This window comes from Pangasianodon hypophthalmus, chromosome 8, assembly GCF_027358585.1.
Source record: "Pangasianodon hypophthalmus isolate fPanHyp1 chromosome 8, fPanHyp1.pri, whole genome shotgun sequence".
Classification (NCBI taxonomy): Eukaryota; Metazoa; Chordata; class Actinopteri; order Siluriformes; family Pangasiidae; genus Pangasianodon; species Pangasianodon hypophthalmus.
The window spans coordinates 1,413,070-1,430,569 of record NC_069717.1 but is presented as its reverse complement, the minus strand read 5'-3'; the positions used below and the strand labels follow the sequence as shown (position 1 = coordinate 1,430,569).

General features: G+C 40.6%; 2 protein-coding genes across 3 annotated transcripts in view; both read right to left on the bottom strand.

Moving 5' to 3' along the window:
* The window catches only part of sin3b (SIN3 transcription regulator family member B), a 24,339-nt gene extending 14,534 nt beyond the window's left edge, over nt 1–9,805 (bottom strand). The window contains exons 1-10 of one of the 2 annotated variants that reach the window (XM_053236223.1): nt 9,196–9,805; nt 4,011–4,117; nt 2,978–3,131; nt 2,589–2,885; nt 2,317–2,469; nt 2,072–2,194; nt 1,500–1,589; nt 1,295–1,413; nt 954–1,167; nt 558–674 (exon numbers count right to left, since the gene is read on the bottom strand). In XM_053236223.1, the coding sequence (XP_053092198.1) occupies nt 558–674; nt 954–1,167; nt 1,295–1,413; nt 1,500–1,589; nt 2,072–2,194; nt 2,317–2,469; nt 2,589–2,885; nt 2,978–3,131; nt 4,011–4,117; nt 9,196–9,297 (1,476 nt within the window). In that variant the 5' untranslated portion in view covers nt 9,298–9,805. The remainder of the gene's footprint in view (nt 1–557; nt 675–953; nt 1,168–1,294; nt 1,414–1,499; nt 1,590–2,071; nt 2,195–2,316; nt 2,470–2,588; nt 2,886–2,977; nt 3,132–4,010; nt 4,118–9,195) is intronic. The other variant, XM_053236224.1, reaches the window with a different exon arrangement.
* A 4,403-nt stretch (nt 9,806–14,208) lies between these two features.
* The window catches only part of xpr1a (xenotropic and polytropic retrovirus receptor 1a), a 69,499-nt gene continuing 66,207 nt past the window's right edge, over nt 14,209–17,500 (bottom strand). The window contains exon 15 of the mRNA XM_034306566.2: nt 14,209–17,500. This exon is cut by the window's right edge and continues 845 nt beyond it. The gene's annotated coding sequence lies outside the window, so the exon portion shown is untranslated.

Below are 17,500 nucleotides of genomic sequence, written 5' to 3'. Positions count from 1 at the left end.
CCGTCTTTATCCATCTCTTATCCATCCATCAGCCTATCCTTCCTTCTTTTATATCCATCCACGGCTTTATCCGTCCATCACTTTTATCCCTCCATTTCTATATACCCCCATTACTTTTAGCCTTTCACTACCTTTATCCATCCTTCACTTATCTGTCCATCACCCTTATCCATCCATCTCCATCTCTTTATTCCTTCCATCTCCTTATCTCTTAAAAAGGTCCATCATTTTATATCATTATCTGTCAATCACTTTATTTCCTCATCCTTTTCTTTTACCTCTATTCTCTCCATCACTTTTGTCATCTCTTCCTTTCATCTCTCCATCATTTCATTTCTTTTTTTTTTTTTTTAGCTTTCCTCCACCTCATACTTTCTTCCTTCATTCCTTCACTTCCTCTATCATGTTTTCATCCATCCATCCTTCCTTCCTTCCTTTCCTCCCTCTCTCCTCTCATCACCCTCAGGTATCAATTAAACGTTCCACGGTTGACTCTCGAGTTCCTCTCTTCATGCTAGAGCCCGTGTGGAAGCTTGCGCACGGACGCAGGATCTCACCTCGAACCTCTCGTCCTCGCAGCGGTGTAGCTGCTCCTCGTACGGCGTCTTCTTCGAGCTCACGAACGTGGAGTCCTCCGACCACGACGGGAAGGACACCCAGGTATCGTTCAACACCTGCACGCACACAGAAAGGAAGAGCAAGTGCTCCAGTGAGTCGCTCTGGAAATGAAACACAGCCCAGAGAACCTCAGGTGGGCGTGGCCTGATATTCTAATGAGCAGGTTTGACTGACAGCTCTCTCTGCTACACCATTATACAGCGCTTATTAGAGTTAGCGCACTAGGTTGCGATTGCATGGTTTTCATGCCAGCGATGTGGGCGGGGCAAGCAACACCAGCCTTCTGATTGGTTCATGTGAAGCGTGTGTGTGTGTGTGTGTGTGTGTGTGTGTACCTCTTTACACAGTGCCGTTCTCCCGCTGCACTTGGGTTGTTGGTACGTTTTTGGCAAGGCTCTGTAACTCGAACCAAGTCTCTTACAGGAGGCGTAGTCCACCTCTCTGGCTCCGCCCCCTTCCATGTAGCGCTCTGATAGGCCGGATACAGAGTGTGACAGCTCCTTCTCACCGAGGAACGACTTAAACTGGGTGTACAGCTCTGGAAACTTCCTGCAGCACAAACACACACACACACACACAACCTTTAATCATCTCATTTATTTAAAAAAAAAAAAAGCATTTTATTGTCATCATCATTAATATTCTACAAATGAAGCATTGCGGTCGTCGCGTTTACCCGAGGAACGGCGTGACGAGCTGCAGGAGCTCAGCTCCCGACACCACCTCCTGGTTAAACAGGGCGATGCAGCGCAGGAAGTTCTCGTACACCTCCTGACTCTTAAACAAACGCCGAACCTGGAAGAGTAGAGAAATCTCATGAGAGACGAAGAGAAGAGGGAACGAACAGACGGATCACGGCAACCGCGACGCTCGACGTTTACCTTATCAAAGAACGTGAACTCGCGGAGAACTCCGTGCTTCCCAACTGACGCGAAAGACTGGTCTTTGGAGCAGGAGAACTTCATTTTCTTCTGCGGTGTCAAAGAGAAATGTGTAAAGTGTGTAAAGCACGGACAGATGATCTGTACTGCACAATTTAATAATATTCGCTAACTCGAATCTCGAAAACTAGCAGCAGAAGCATAAAAAAAAAAAATTAAAAAACAAAAAAAACACTAATTGAAGATTAGTAATAATTAATGAGATGCGATGGACACATGCAATGATGTTTTATTTATTTATTTATTTATTTATTTTTGTTTTAGTGTTTATTAAATGTGTAATTATGGCACGTTGGAAAGTGACAGTTCATGTACAGCATCTTAAAGACGTTCGCTGTTGATTTGTCCTGTGTTTGTTTACTGGAGGAAGGAGATAAGAAAGAAGGATAAAAGGAAAGGAAATGAGATGATCTAAAGACAAAGACACAGAGATGGGCAAAGTAATGACACGGGGACCGAGATACAGGTGGTTTCCAGGTTAAAGAGCAGGTGTGTAGGAGGCGGGGTCACACCTTAAGCAGCGGCGTCATGTGAGGCAGTAGAAGTGGGCGTGGCCTTTTCTTGCCCTGCTTGTTTAACTCCTCCTCGTCCGTCTTCTTCACCTGCTCCTTGCCTGTTAAAGAGCCGCTAGTAAACTGCAACACACACACACACAAAAACAAAGGCTGCATTAACACACCTGCTTAGGAGCCACACACACACACACACACACACACACACACACACACACAGGTTTCTAAAGACGTTCTCTCCTCACCAGCGATCTCTTGGCGTCGGGGAGGAACTGTCCGAACTCCGCCAGCAGGTCCTCCTGTCCTTTAAACAGACTCGCCACTTTGGAAAAAACCTCGTCCTCCGTCATCCCCGTATTCGTCCTGCTCCTGTTCTCCTTCAGCTCCAGCTGCTCCTTCTGCAACACACACACACACACACACACACACACACACACACACGCTGTCTGTCTGATCCTCCGATCTATAAACCGCTGCCTGACTCCGCCCCCCTCTCACTCTCTCTCGCATCGTCTACCTGGTAGGTGTGCAGGATTTCCAGGAAGGACCTGTAGATTTCCGGATGGTCCAAGAACCGGCTCTTGATCTTGTTCACGTAGCTGATGGCGCTGTCGAACTCGACGGGACTCGCTTCCGAGGCAGGCGGGGACGCCGACGACGTGGCGGGCTGCGATTGGCTCGGCAGGGGCAGAGCAAGTCTTCCGGGCGGTTCCGGCGGGACTCCCGATGACGGCGAGGAGCTCTGAGGCGACGCGACCGTCTCGCTCTGAGCTGAACTCGACTCGGCGCTCTTCGCTTTACCGGGAGAAACCTGCTGCAGAGATCAAGAGATCAGGACGTTAACAAACGCAACGCTGCGTGAAAACACGTATTTTACTCAGGAAGAGGTTACCTGAGGTCATTTACCTGCGGACTGAAAGGCGACTGCAGGAAGGCCATTCCGTTTTTCGGGATTTCTATCCGATATCCGGGAGGCAGGAAGGCGTTGAAGCCCAGCACGAGGTCCGGGTGGCCGTGGAACAGCTGAGACACGCGGTTTATTACGCCTGGCGTATCGATACTGCGGAACACAAAGTCAGCTCGACCAATCAGAAAGCATTAATCATATAAACATCCAATCAGGAAGCATTATTCATAAACATCCAATCAGGAAGCACTGATTATATAAACATCCAATCAGGAAGCATTATTCATAAACATCCAATCAGGAAGCACTGATTATATAAACATCCAATCAGGAAGCATTATTCATAAACATCCAATCAAGAAGCACTGATTATATAAACAACCAATCAAAAAGCATTACACATATAAACATCCAATCAGGAAGCATTACTCAAACAACCAATCAGAAAACACTATTCATATAAACATCCAATCAGGAAGCATTAATTATATAAACAACCAATCAGAAAGCATTACACATATAAACATCCAATCAAGAAGCATTGATTATATAAACAACCAATCAGAAAACATTACTCATATAAACATCCAATCAGGAAGCATTACTCAAACAACCAATCAGAAAACACTATTCATATAAACATCCAATCAGGAAGCATTGATTATATAAACAACCAATCAGAAAACACTATTCATATAAACACCCAATCAGGAAGCATTGATTATATAAACAACCAATCAGGAAACAGTCGCCAAAGATTAAAAATTAATGTGTAAATGTATGAGTTCAAACAATCGTTTATTTAACGTCTATAAAAATAAATTACTCAACTAAAATGGAGGGAAATTTAAACATTTTATGATTTTTGAGATTCAAAATCTCTACAAAAAATATTAATGTTTTATAATTTCAAATATTTAAACCTTAACAGACAAATTAAAAAAACATAATAAACGTTTAAAAGACGCATCACGAGACCCACGATATCTCAGACATCACGATATCGATACACGGTGTGTGTCTGCGCATCACCTCTGAGACTTAAACTCCTTCATGATGTCCAGGAACTTGTTGTATATCCCGGGATCGTTCGCAAACCGGATTTTAACCTGATCCAGGTACGATAACGCATCTTCTACCTGCGGAGAAATAAATAAATAAATAAATAAATAAAAACACCACAATAAGAGCCGCATTCGATTATCATTGATGATATACGGCATAATCACGGAAAAACAATTTTAATTATCGTTAAACTCTCAACAGTTTCCGTCTGATCAGAACTGTGTGGGTGTGTCAGATCTTGTTTAGCTCCTCCCACTGTAAATACTAAATAGCGTAAACCTCGTTTAGCTCCTCCCGCTGTAAATAGCGTAAACCTCATTTAGCTCCTCCCACTGTAAATAGCGTAAACTTTGTTTAGCTCCTCCCACTGTAAATAGCGTAAACCTAGTTTAGCTCCTCCCGCTGTAAATAATGTAAACCTCGTTTAGCTCCTCCCGCTGTAAATAATGTAAACCTCGTTTAGCTCCTCCCACTGTAAATAATGTAAACCTCGTTTAGCTCCTCCCACTGTAAATAATGTAAACCTCGTTTAGCTCCTCCCGCTGTAAATAGTGTAAACCTCGTTTAGCTCCTCCCGCTGTAAATAGTAAATGGCGTAAACCTCGTTTAGCTCCTCCCGCTGTAAATAGTAAATGGCGTAAACCTCGTTTAGCTCCTCCCTCTGTAAATAGCGTAAACCTCGTTTAGCTCCTCCCTCTGTAAATAGCGTAAACCTCGTTTAGCTCCTCCCACTGTAAATAGCGTAAACCTCGTTTAGCTCCTCCCACTGTAAATATTAAATAGCGTAAACCTTGTTTAGCTCCTCCAACTGTAAATAGAAAATAGCGTAAACCTTTTTTTGTTATTTGAACAAATCTGGACAGCGATGACGTGTTTGCCTAGAGGAAGAGTTAGCATTGTAGCTACTGTATCCTCTAGTTCACGCAAAAACAACAGCCTGTGATTGGTCGACTGCAGTGCGAGTCAAACGACAGCTTCCTGTCATCACGTTTATTGGCGAAAAGGGCCAGACTGTCCAGCGATACATCGAAATTTTTAATTTTTCTATCAATTACCTATTAATACATGTAAAATTATCTTTTAATCTACTTTAGCTGTTCATTTTAGACATTAAGAAAACAATTAGCTGTTCTTTTTAACTTTAATTAATAACACTTATAGCTGTTCACGTTAGCTATAACAACACCATTAGCAGTTCCGACTGTTCATCTGGGCTTTAAAATCTAGAGGAGCGGTAACACGAAATCGTAAGAATTCACGTAACGTTATCTGCTTATCCATTTTAGCTGTTCGTTTGTGCTTTAAGGAAACAATCAGCTGTTCGTCTGTTTTAATTTTAATAACAAATTTTAATAACAACGTGATCTAAAAAACACGAGACTGCAATCAGCAACTAAACGTTTTAAACACAGTCTGTTTTAACCAATCAGAAATCAGCTCAGCAGCAAGGAGGCGGTCCTTCCTGTCTGTCGGTTATTTTGAGCGTATCCGAACAGCCGAACAGCCCATACAGAGCGAGCTTATTAACAAACAGGAAGTAATCTTGATGTGGTATTAGCGTGGTATTACGGTTACAGATGTTCGTCCAATCAGAAAGGAGAGAGGACGAGCGTGAACTTTTTAGCGATGTTTTTTTTTTTTCATTTTTAACACGATAGTAAGATCAGACCTCTGAGCATCAGACATCATACTGATCCTTACACGTCGTCTTCAGAGTTCAGAGTTTCAAACGCTTTTGTGTCCAAGTGAACAGCTAAATCATGGTAAGCTAATGTTAAATGGCTTTAAAGGGTTTCCTGCTACTGTTTTTTTTTTTTTTTTAAATTAATGAACAGCTAATGATGTTAATCTCAAACAAACACTGAAACGTGAAAACGGTGTTCATCAAACTGAAACAAAAAGCCAACACCAGCTTACTGGTGTGAACTGAAGCTTAAACGAAGAGTTAACCGTGTTATTAAAGCTCAGATGAACAGCTAAAGCGTGAATGGCATTCCAAATGGTGTTATTTAATAGTCAGCGTTATAAAAGCTAGAGTGAACAGCTAAAGCTAGTCAGCGTTATAAAAGCTAGAGTGAACAGCTAAAGCTAGTCAGCATTATAAAAGCTAGAGTGAACAGTTAAAGCTAGTCAGCGCTATAAAAGCTAGAGTGAACAGTTAAAGCTAGTCAGCGTTATAAAAGCTAGAGTGAACAGTTAAAGCTAGTCAGCATTATAAAAGCTAGAGTGAACAGTTAAAGCTAGTCAGCGCTATAAAAGCTAGAGTGAACAGTTAAAACTAGTCAGCGTTATAAAAGCTAGAGTGAACAGCTAAAACTAGTCAGCGTTATAAAAGCTAGAGTGAACAGCTAAAACTAGTCAGCGTTATAAAAGCTAGAGTGAACAGCTAAAACTAGTCAGCGTTATAAAAGCTAGAGTGAACAGTTAAAACTAGTCAGCGTTATAAAAAGCTAGAGTGAACAGCTAAAGCTAGTCAGCGTTATAAAAGCTAGAGTGAACAGCAAAAACTAGTCAGCGCTATAAAAGCTAGAGTGAACAGCTAAAGCTAGTCAGCGCTATAAAAGCTAGAGTGAACAGCTAAAACTAGTCAGCGTTATAAAAAGCTAGAGCGAACAGCTAAAGCTAGTCAGCGTTATAAAAAGCTAGAGTGAACAGCTAAAACTAGTCAGCGTTATAAAAAACTAGAGTGAACAGCTAAAGCTAGTCAGCGTTATAAAAGCTAGAGTGAACAGCTAAAGCTAGTCAGCGTTATAAAAAGCTAGAGTGAACAGCTAAAACTAGTCAGTGTTATAAAAAGCTAGAGTGAACAGCTAAAGCTAGTCAGCGTTATAAAAAGCTAGAGTGAACAGCTAAAACTAGTCAGCGTTATAAAAAACTAGAGTGAACAGCTAAAGCTAGTCAGCGTTATAAAAGCTAGAGTGAACAGCTAAAACTAGTCAGCGTTATAAAAAGCTAGAGTGAACAGCTAAAATAGCTAATGGTGATAATATGGACTAATATGGACAGTTTAGATTAACAGATACTGCTCCTGATATTTTTAAAGAACAAATGAACAGCTAAAACAACTAACGTTGTAATTATAGCTAAAGTGAACAGCTAAATGGATTAACTGCTAGCATTTCATGGCCCTGTTCCTCCTCCTGGTGTGATTACAGCTGAAATGAACAGACAAGGATGTTATTAAAACTAAAGGGAAGAGGTAAATGTTTAAGTGAACAGCTGGAACAGTTAAAAACTTTTTTTTTTTAACATGCAGTGAACAGCTTAAATACCCAACAGTGTTAGTAAAACTAAAACAAACAGTTTCTTAAAGTCCGAATGAGCAGCTAAATCTGCTAACGTCGTTACTAAACGACAAACAACAACTCAAGTGAAAACGAACAGCTAAAACATCAGTGTTATTAAACCTACAGTGAACAGTCAAAACAGCTAACACTTAAGTGAGCAGCTTAAAAAAAAAAGAAAAGCTAAACATGTTAGTCAAAATACATCGAATACGTCCAAATGAACAGCGAACAGCTAAAACAGCTACCCCCCCCCCAAAAGCCCAAATGAACAGTCAAAACAGATGAACAGCCAGCACGACATGGCTTTTCAAAAAATACAATAGCTTTTCTACTCCTGCTGATGTTAATAAAAGCCCAGACGAACAGCTAAAACCGCCATGTTATTAAAACTAAAGTGAACAGTGTAAAGGGTTCTTAAAAGCCTGAGTGAACAGCTAAAACAGCTAACTGCCTTTGTTGTTCTTTAAAAGCCCAAAAGAACAGCTGAACCAGACGAACAGCTCGAACAGATGAACAGCTAAACCAGCTAACCCTTTACCTTAAAAGTCCACATGAACAGCTAAAACAGAAGAACAGCTAGCACTACATGGAGCTGATAGTTTTCCTGTTTCTCCTGCTGATGTTAATAAAAGCCCAGATGAACAGCTAAAACCGCCATGTTATTAAAACTACAGTGAACAGTTCTTAAAACCCTGAGTGAACAGCTAAAACAGCTAACTGGATTTTTTCCCCTTAAAAGCCAAAATGAACAGCTTAAACAGATCAACAGCTAAAACAGATGAAATAGCTAGCAGCACTATATGGCTTAATAGGTTTCCCATTAATCCTGCTAATGTTAATAAAAGCCCAGACGAACAGCTAAAACCGCCATGTTATTAAATCAGTTCTTAAAAGCTTGAGTGAAGAGCTAAAACAGCTAACCCCCTTTTTTGTTATTTAAAAGCCAAAATGAACAGCTAAAACAGACGAACAGCTAAAACAGACGAACAGCTCGCACTACATGGGGTTAATAGGTTTCCTGTTTCTCCTGCTGATGTTAATAAAAGCCCAGACGAACAGCTAAATCCACAATGTTACTGAAACTAAAGTGAACAGTTTTTAGGGATTCTAAGTCTGAATGAACAGCTAAAACAGCTAACTGGATCTTTTCCACTTAAAAGCCAAAATGAACAGCTCGAACAGATGAACAGCTCAAACAGACGAACAGCTGAACCAGCTAACTCTTTACCTTAAAAGCCCACATGAACAGCTAAGAGTTGAACAGCTAAAACAGAAGAACAGCTAAAACAGAAGAACAGCTCGCTCTACATGAGGTTGATGTTTCCTGTCTCTCCTGCTGATGTTAATAAAAGCCCAGACGAACAGCTAAAACCGGTGAGAATAATGACAGAGAAAAGAGATCAATGAGGTGATGAAGAGCCAGAGGAAGAGCTAAAAAGCGGTGTGTGAACAAAAGAGTGAACAAAAGATCAGTGTGTTTTTTTTTTTTAATTATTATTACAGAAATGAAAGAAAGAAAGAAAGAAAGAAAGAAAGAAAGAAAGAAAGAAGGAAAAGTGAGTTAGCTGAGCTAGGATAAAGCTAACCTGATCCTATTATTGTTATTATTATTATTGATATTAAATGTAAATTGGATGTGAGGTGGTGATGAGAGGTTTGTTGAATTGAAATAAATAAATAAATAAAAAAGAAACACAAAGAGTGAAGTTATAAAGAGACTGCGGAGTGAGAGGTGAAGCTAATACTAATGCTAATGCTAAAGCTAATGCTAAAGCTAGGAGGAGCTGGGGTTGGAGGCTCAGCAACACAACAATGGTGTATGCAGTGAGGAGGGGAAATAAAAGTGTGTTTTTGGTGCGACTTACCTTCAGTTTCTGGAAGTGCTGCTGGTGTTTCTGGGCGCTGAAGGCTTTGTCCTGGAGCTGGTTGATGTGCTTGGTGCTGCTGTGAGCCTGAATTTTCGCCATTGTGCTCAGAGCAGCAGCCACCAAAACACCAAACCCGGATTATTTTATCTGTTTAACTCCCTCTCTCTCTCTCTCTTTCTCTCTCTCTTTCTCTCTTTTTCTGTGTGTGGAGGAGAGACAGATCCACCAAAATCAAACCCAGATCAGTCTAGTTTTGCGTGGTCACTTTTTGAATCTCTGCTGTACCAGATATCTGAGCGAAAAAAAATAAATAAATAAGGAAAGAAAGAAAGAAAAATCTTGGCCAAGTGGCAGCACAAAACTAGCACAACTCAACTACACAAGCATCGCTGCGTTTCTCTTTAAAAACCCGCTCTAACTACACACAAACAAGCCAACACGAAAGATAACTGAACTAGATTTCCGGGTGCGAAATCATTATCATGAAGACTATTACTGTTTTTAAATTATTATTAGGATTATTGCAGAAACTAGCAGCTAGCCGTGACTGTCTCTTTAAATCTGGCCGCAGCTGAGCGCGCGGGTGAAAGGGGAGGGAGGGCGCTCGCGACTTCGACTTGAACTGCGCATGCGCACGCAAGAGAACGAGCGCGAGAGAGGAGGAGCTCGAGGGACGCGGGGGGCCGAAGTGCGCATGCGCGAAACGAGGCGGAACTTGCCGAGCTGCTCCGAATCTGAACGTATGAATGGAATTTATTTATTTATATTTATTTATTTATTTGTTTCTTTGTTTGTTTGTTAAAGAGATGCAAATGATACATGATATTTAAATGATAAATCCAGAAAAAATTTATTTTCTGTTTTTTTTGTATGTATAAATTTTAAAATGAAATAATATTTTATTATATTATTCTTCTGTTATTTTAATTTCTGTTTTCTTAAATACAAAAATTTAAAAATAAAATATTTTATTATATGAATTTTCTGTTATTTTATTTTGTTGTTTTTTAATATAAATGTTAAAATAAATTAATATTTTATTATATGATTCTCGTTATTTTATTTTCTGTAGTTTTTTATACATAAATTTTAAAATAAAATAATATTTTATTATATGAATTTTCTGTTATTTAATGTTATGTTGTATGTATGAATAAAGTTGTATGTATAAAAAATACATAATAATTATTATTAATTATAGTAAATATAATAATAATATAATATTTATTTTTATACAAGTAATAATAATAATAATAATAATAATGATAATAATAATAATAACATGTACATAACAAACAATAACATATAACGTAACAAATACATATAATAATAATAAATCAAAAGATTTATTTATACATCATGTATAATAATAATAATTGTTGTTATTAATTATAGCTGAATAAAATATATAATACACCAAAAAATGTTAATTTGTTCATTTATATTAACAAGGCATTTAATGTCTCAGGTTTAACAGAAGTCATTATTACGATTTGTGTAATATTTACCTATTATTAAAATATTAAATATTAATAGTAAAAATAATGACACCCCTCCCTGTTCTGAATGTCATATATACAGTATATGTTCACTATGTACAGTATATGTCCTCTAATAACATGTATAACCTTTATAACCTTTATAACTGTCTCCAACCTCATTTACATTCTCTTCCTGATCCTCTCAGTGTAACATCTGACCCCTCGTTCTTTACGACTTTGTTTACGATCTTTGTTACACGTCTAAGACTAAATAAAGTCTCGGTGAAGCTCTAGTCAGACCACTTCACTGTTGCTTAGGTTTGTTGTCTTGCTGACAGATAAACTTACACTTTTTTCATAAATAAATCGTAAAAATAAGGGTGTATTTTCGTATTTTCGATTTGACTCAGAAATTATGGGGGATGCAAACTTTTGCACCCAGCTTGTTTACTTTGTTCACACACCTAAATTTACTGCATATCTCTCATTTCAGGGCTTTGCATGTAATGCAGAAATATTTTAAACACAATAAAAATGTATCTTTTCTTTGTTTTGAAGAATCAATTTCGTTCTTTAGTTACAAAACAAAAGGTTTTCTGTGTAGGACACTGAGTTAAAAACCATGTGATCTTTGATGTTTTTTTCAGAAGAAGTAGGAAGTAAAGTAAAGGAAGTGAGAAAGGAAGTGGGAAAGTGAAAAAGGAACTAATAGTGAATAAAAGAAGATAGTGAAGATGTGAATGAATGATGAAAGAAGCCAGAGAGGAGAGTAAAGGAGCGACAGTGAGGGAGGAAAGAAAGAAAAAAGGAGTGTGCATGGAAACATAAGGTAGTGAATGACAAAGTAAGGAAGAAAAACAAGAAAGGAGGGAGTGAAGGATGAGGTAGGAAACTAGGGGGTGTGTAAAGGAGGAGGAAAGGCAAAGATCTAGTGAGCAATAAAGGAAGGAAGCGAGGGAGTGAAGAAGGGATTAGCAATTCAGGAAAGAATCAAGGGAAGAAAATAGCTAGTAAGAAATTGTCCAAGGGAATAAATAAGCAAGAGAAGGAAAGAGGGAGTGATAGAAAGAGGGAGGATGAAGGATGAAGGTGAGCAAGGACATGAGCAGGTTTGTAAGTGAAAGGAGAAAGAAGGAGAAAGAAGTGAGAGGATGTAGTGAGTGATGTAGCGAGTGAAAAGGGTGTAAGTGTGTTTCTGAAAGAAGGAGGAAGGAAATGAGAGAGGGAGCAAAGTAAGGAGGAGGAAACATGGGAAGGAGGGAGTAATGTGAAGTAGTGAGTTAGTGAGGAGTGTGAGTGGGAGAGTGACCGAGCAGGGTGTATGTGAATGAGTGAGTGAATGAGTGAGTGAATGAGGGAATGAGGAGGGAAGAGAGGGAGGAAGTTAGTAAATGAGGGAGTGAGAAGGTTGTCAGGTGTAGGAAGTGAGTTGAGTGTAGGAAGTGAGTTGAGTGTAGGGAGTGAGTAGTGTGTAGGGAGTGAGTAGTGTGTATGGCGTGAGTAGAGTTTAGGGGGTGAGTAGTGTGTAGGAAGTGACCCTACCTACATCTTACTCTCTCACTACTCCCTACACCTTACTCACTCCCTAAACTCTACTCACGCCATACACACTACTCACTCCCTACACTCTACCCCCCAGTCACTCCCTACACCCTAGGAAGTGAGCAGTGTGTAGGAAGTGAGTAGGGTGTAGGATGTAGGGAATGATTAAGATGTAGGAAGTGAGTAGAGTGTAGGGTATAAATGAAGGAGTGAGTAGGGTGAAGGATGTAGGGAGTGAGTAGTTTGGAGAGAGTGAGGAGTGAGTAGGGTGAAGGATGAAGGGAGTGAGTAGTTTGGAGGGAGTGAGGAGTGAGTAGGGTGTAGGGAGTGAATAGGGAGTAGAGTGGAGGGAGTAAGGAGTGAGTAGGGTGTAGGGAGTGAGTAGTATGGAGAGAGTGAGGAGTGAGTAGGGTGTAGGGAGTGAGTAAAACATAGGTTGTAGGGAGTGAGTAGAGTGTAATGTGTAGGGAGTGAGTAGGGTGTAGGGAGTGAATAGGGTGTAGAGTGGAGGGAGTAAGGAGTGAGTAGGGTGTAGGGAGTGAGTAGTTTGGAGAGAGTGAGGAGTGAGTAGGGTGTAGGGATTAGGGAGTGAGTAGGGTGTAATTTGTAGGGAGTGAGTAGAGTGTAGGGAGTGAGTAGGGTGTAGGGTGTGAGGAGTGAGCAGGGTGTAATGCGTAGGGAGTGAGTAGGGTATAGGGTGTGAATAGGGTGTAGGGTATAGGGAATAGGGAGTGAGTAGGGTGATGGAGTAGGGAGTGAGTAGAGTGTAGGGAGTGAGTAGGGTGTAGGGAGTGAGTAGGGTGAGGGAGTAGGGAGGGAGTAGGGTGTAGGGAGTGAGTAGGGTGTAGGGAGTAAGGAGTGAGTGGGGTGTAGGGAGTGAGTAAGGTATAGGGAGCAGGGAGCGAATAGTCTGGAGGGAGTGAGGAGTGAGTAGTGAGTAGGTAATAGGGAGTGAGTAGGATGTAGAGTGTAGGGAATGAATAGGGTGTAGGGAGAATGGAGTGAGTAGGGTGTTGGCAGTGAGTAGTGTGTAGGAAGTAAGGTGTGAGTAGGGTGTAGGGAGTAGGGTGTAGGAAGTGACCCTACCTACACCCTACTCACTCCCTACACCTTACTCACTCCCTACTCACGCCTCACTCCATTCTCCCTACACCCTATTAACTCCATATACCCTACTCACTCCCTACACACTACTCACTTCCTACATCCTAATCATTCCCTACATTGTATACCCTACTCACTTTCTACACTCTACTCACTCCCTACACCCTACTCATTCCCTACACACTACTCACTCTCTATACTCTACATCTTATTCACTCCCTACACACTACTCATTCCCTACACCCTAGGAAGTGAGTAGGGTGTAGGATGTAGGGAATGATTAAGATGTAGGAAGTGAGTTGCGTGTAGGGAGTGAGTAGGGTGTAGGGAGTGAGTAGAGTGAGTAGAATGTAGGGAGTGAGGAGGGAGTAGGGAGTGAGTAAGCTGTAAGGAGTTAGTAGGGTTTAGGGAGTGAGTAGGGAGTACGGAGTAGAGAGTGAGTACGGTGTAGGGAGTGAGTAGAATGTAGGGTGTAGAGAGTGAGTAGAGTGTAGGGAGTAGGGTGTGAGTAGGGTGTAGGGAGTAGGGAGGGAGTAGGGAGTGAGTAGAGTGTAGGGTGTAGGGAGTGAGTAGGGTGTAGGGAGTGAGTAGGGAGTAGGGTGTAGGGAGTAGGGTGTAGGGAGTGAGTAGGCAGTAGGGAGTGAGTAGGGTGTAGGGAGTGAGGAGGGAGTAGGGTGTAGGGAGTAGGGTGTAGGGAGTGAGTAGGCAGTAGGGAGTGAGTAGGGTGTAGGGAGTGAGGAGGGAATAGGGTGTAGGGAGTAGGGAGTGAGGAAGGAGTAGGGTGTAGGGAGTAGGGTGTACAGAGTAGGGTGTAAGTGAAGGAGTGTAGTTGAGTTAAGGTCCTTTGATCTGTGTGCTGAAATAAAAAACTCAGAGCCGGAGGCAGGTTTTAAAAATAGGCGTGGTTTATAAAACCAAGTTATGACATCATCACCAAAGTGTTGTACAGAAATAGAAACAAGAGCATCGTTTACGAGCATCATAGTTCACTCCACGTTTACACACGACTCGGCAGGACGAGTTTTTCTTCTCCGTCGAACACACAACGCTTTATTTATCTATCTATCTATTATTAATATTATCCATCGATTAGCTAACGAACATCATCGTCACAGTCGGCAAAGTAAGAAACGGACACAACATCGAGATAGAAAAGATGCAGAAATATCAACAAGCACGGAACATCGTGGGTTTAGCGTGCACACAACCCGACACTGATGGATGCCCCGCCCCCTACAACCCCCCCACCCCACCCCCCCCGCGTGAGAACACACACGATGTCAGAGCTTGTAGATGTATAAAAATGTAATGTACAAAAATGACCCTCGCGTTCGGAGGTTAACGATGCGGCGTGAGCAGGCGCCGTTCGCTCATGAATATTCATCACGCCTTCCTTCACCATGTGACCAAAACATCTATGAATGTATGAAGTCGTGTGCCGATATTTACACTCTCACATCGCAATACTGTATTTTAGCACACTGATAAAACATGTAACATTATTTCACTCCTCTAGCTGTAGCTAGAGTTAGCTAGTAGCTAGCCAAATTCATTAAAAAAAGCTAACCATTGTGTAGTTTAAACCAGGATTTGCTAACTAGCTAGCTAACAACAGGCTAAGTTTTATATTGCGTAGTGTTAAATGTTACTTTAAAATTGGGTTGCTTTCATCATTTATCAACACTTCTGAGGGAAATGCTGACGTTCTTGATGGTCGCATTTTGTTTCCAAGGTTACTCGACTTTTTCGTTGTCTGTACTAGTTAAATTAGGTAAATTACTAGCTTCGATGATAAGCTAGTTTATCGTAATAGTTAATCATAATCATAATCATACTTTTTAGTCATTTTAATGAGTGAAACAGTGAAACATATTGTGTGTATAAGACTTCCCAACATCAAACGAATAATTTTACGAGTTTCGTTTTAACACTAGGAAAGAAAAACAAGCGCCATGTTTGCTAGCTAGCTAACACTAGAAGAGCTAATGTTATCCAGCTTGAAATCAGTGAATCAAGTGTAATTAATTCCTTTGTTGTTGCAGGAGTCTCCGTCCTTCAGCAAAACAGGGACCTATGTAATGAATTGGCACGTGGAATGGAAGGAGTCGACGTTTCCACAGTCACGAGAGCGTCACGTACGAGACAGAGTCCCGTCGCTAATCATAATACTGCTCTATCCATAAATAACGAGACAATAAATTACCCATCATTCCTATAGAAAATAAGTTAAATCTATTTACAGGGAAACATTGAAGTAGCATGCAGGCGACACGACCACTGGCACAGCGACAACAGAACTAGCGTGTGTGTGTGTGTGTGTTTGTGTGTGTGTGTGTACGTGGTAACAGAGAAGCTCTTTGGTGGTCGGTGTCAATGGATCATTTATGACACTGTAAAAAAAAACGATTCATTTTTAGACTTGTGAAGAAAAATAGCACACACGTTCTTCTAAAACGTCCATAAACATCTGTTTTTTTCCCATAATGCCATTTTTCACACACTGACTGTTCATCCTCGAGAGATTGACATTGTTGTTGTGTACGAACACAAAAAAATGAGAGGAAGATAAAGAGGAACAGGATGTTTCAAGAACACACACTATCCACGAATCAAATCAGTGAGTCAAATCATTTGGCTCAGCTCACCATTAAGAGTCGACTCTTTTCGGCTCCCAAATGATTCATTGACCTTCTGTGATATTTTGATCAGTAAGAAGGGTTTTTTTCTTTTAACATAATAATAATAATAGTAATAATTATGACAACGTCAATAAATTACACTGCACAAATAACAGAATGGCTTAGATCTACAAAAAATAAAAATAATAAAAACAATAAAATAAAAAGATTCACAAAAACGAGTCGGCTCTTTTAAGTGAATGTTGTGAGCCGACTCTTTTGTGAATGACACATCACTACCAGAGACAGGAACAGTGATATATAGAGAGAAGGAATGATAGAGGGAGACAGAGAGAGAGAGAGAGAGAGAGAGATTGTGCTCGCAAACTGCAAAGCTGCACTGAGATTTAACAGATTTTAACAAAACCATGACAACATTAGTGTGAGTGAAACAGTCAGACAGCTGAATAACTTGGACGAGTGGGATGGAGAAATGAAACACACACTCCTCCCAACATGCTTATGTGTGTGTGTGTGTGTGTGCGTGTGTGTGTGTGAAAAGCAGCGAGTCCCAGAGCAGTGTCCACACACTCGTGTTCTCCATCCAGACGTCATTGTCGCTCTTCTTACAGTGTGTGTGTGTGTGTGTGTGTTTATGTGTGAGTGTATGTGTATGTTTGTGTGCTGAAAAATAAATGACAGCTCATCATAACCTCATTAAGTTTCGTTGCTTTTTCGTTCTCGTTGTTGTTGGAAATAATAAAAATAATAAACTTAATTCTAATAAATACATAGAAGGTAATTAGTGGCCTCGTCCCAAACCACACGCTAGTGTACTAAATAGTGAACACTAGCAGTTTGTACGGTGGTTGTATAAGCGCCGGACGTGTACTTTATAGGTTTTACCTTTTAATTGTAAGTAGTCTCCGCCCCTATATAAAGGCTCCGCCTCCAAAGCGCTTGTGTCTTACTGAAGGCTCGACCCACAACCCCAATCATCTGAAAAAAGGCTCCGCCCACAATAACCCACCCCCTTAAACTGTGTCATGTGGAAGTCTCCGCCCTTATAGAGCACACTGTCTGAAAAGAAGGCTCCGCCCACAATCACAATATATATTGCATCACAAAATACTCCGCCCCCTTAACACGTGTCATTTAGAAGGTTCCGCTTTTATTGATCACATCGTCTCTAACGCACGTCGTCGAATAGATCCGTCCTCAAAAAATCACATAACTGGTGCTCACGTAACTTTCTAGCTCACGTCGGAAAGACTGACATCATCACTAAGGCTCCGCCCTCAACTTAATGTCTAACCTGACGTGCGTTTTACTGAGAATATATACGTCGACTAATTTCAGTAAAGTGTTTTAACACCAGCTCTGTGTTAAAGTGTGCTGTTCAAATCACATTATGACGTATGATGCTACCACCACCGTGCTTCACAGCAGGGTCCGTGTTCTCATATTACAGCCTATTTATTGTAGATTCATGATATAAAATCCCAGTTAAGTCCATTTTAGTTCAAAATGTGACGTTAAAAGGGGTGAGTACTTATG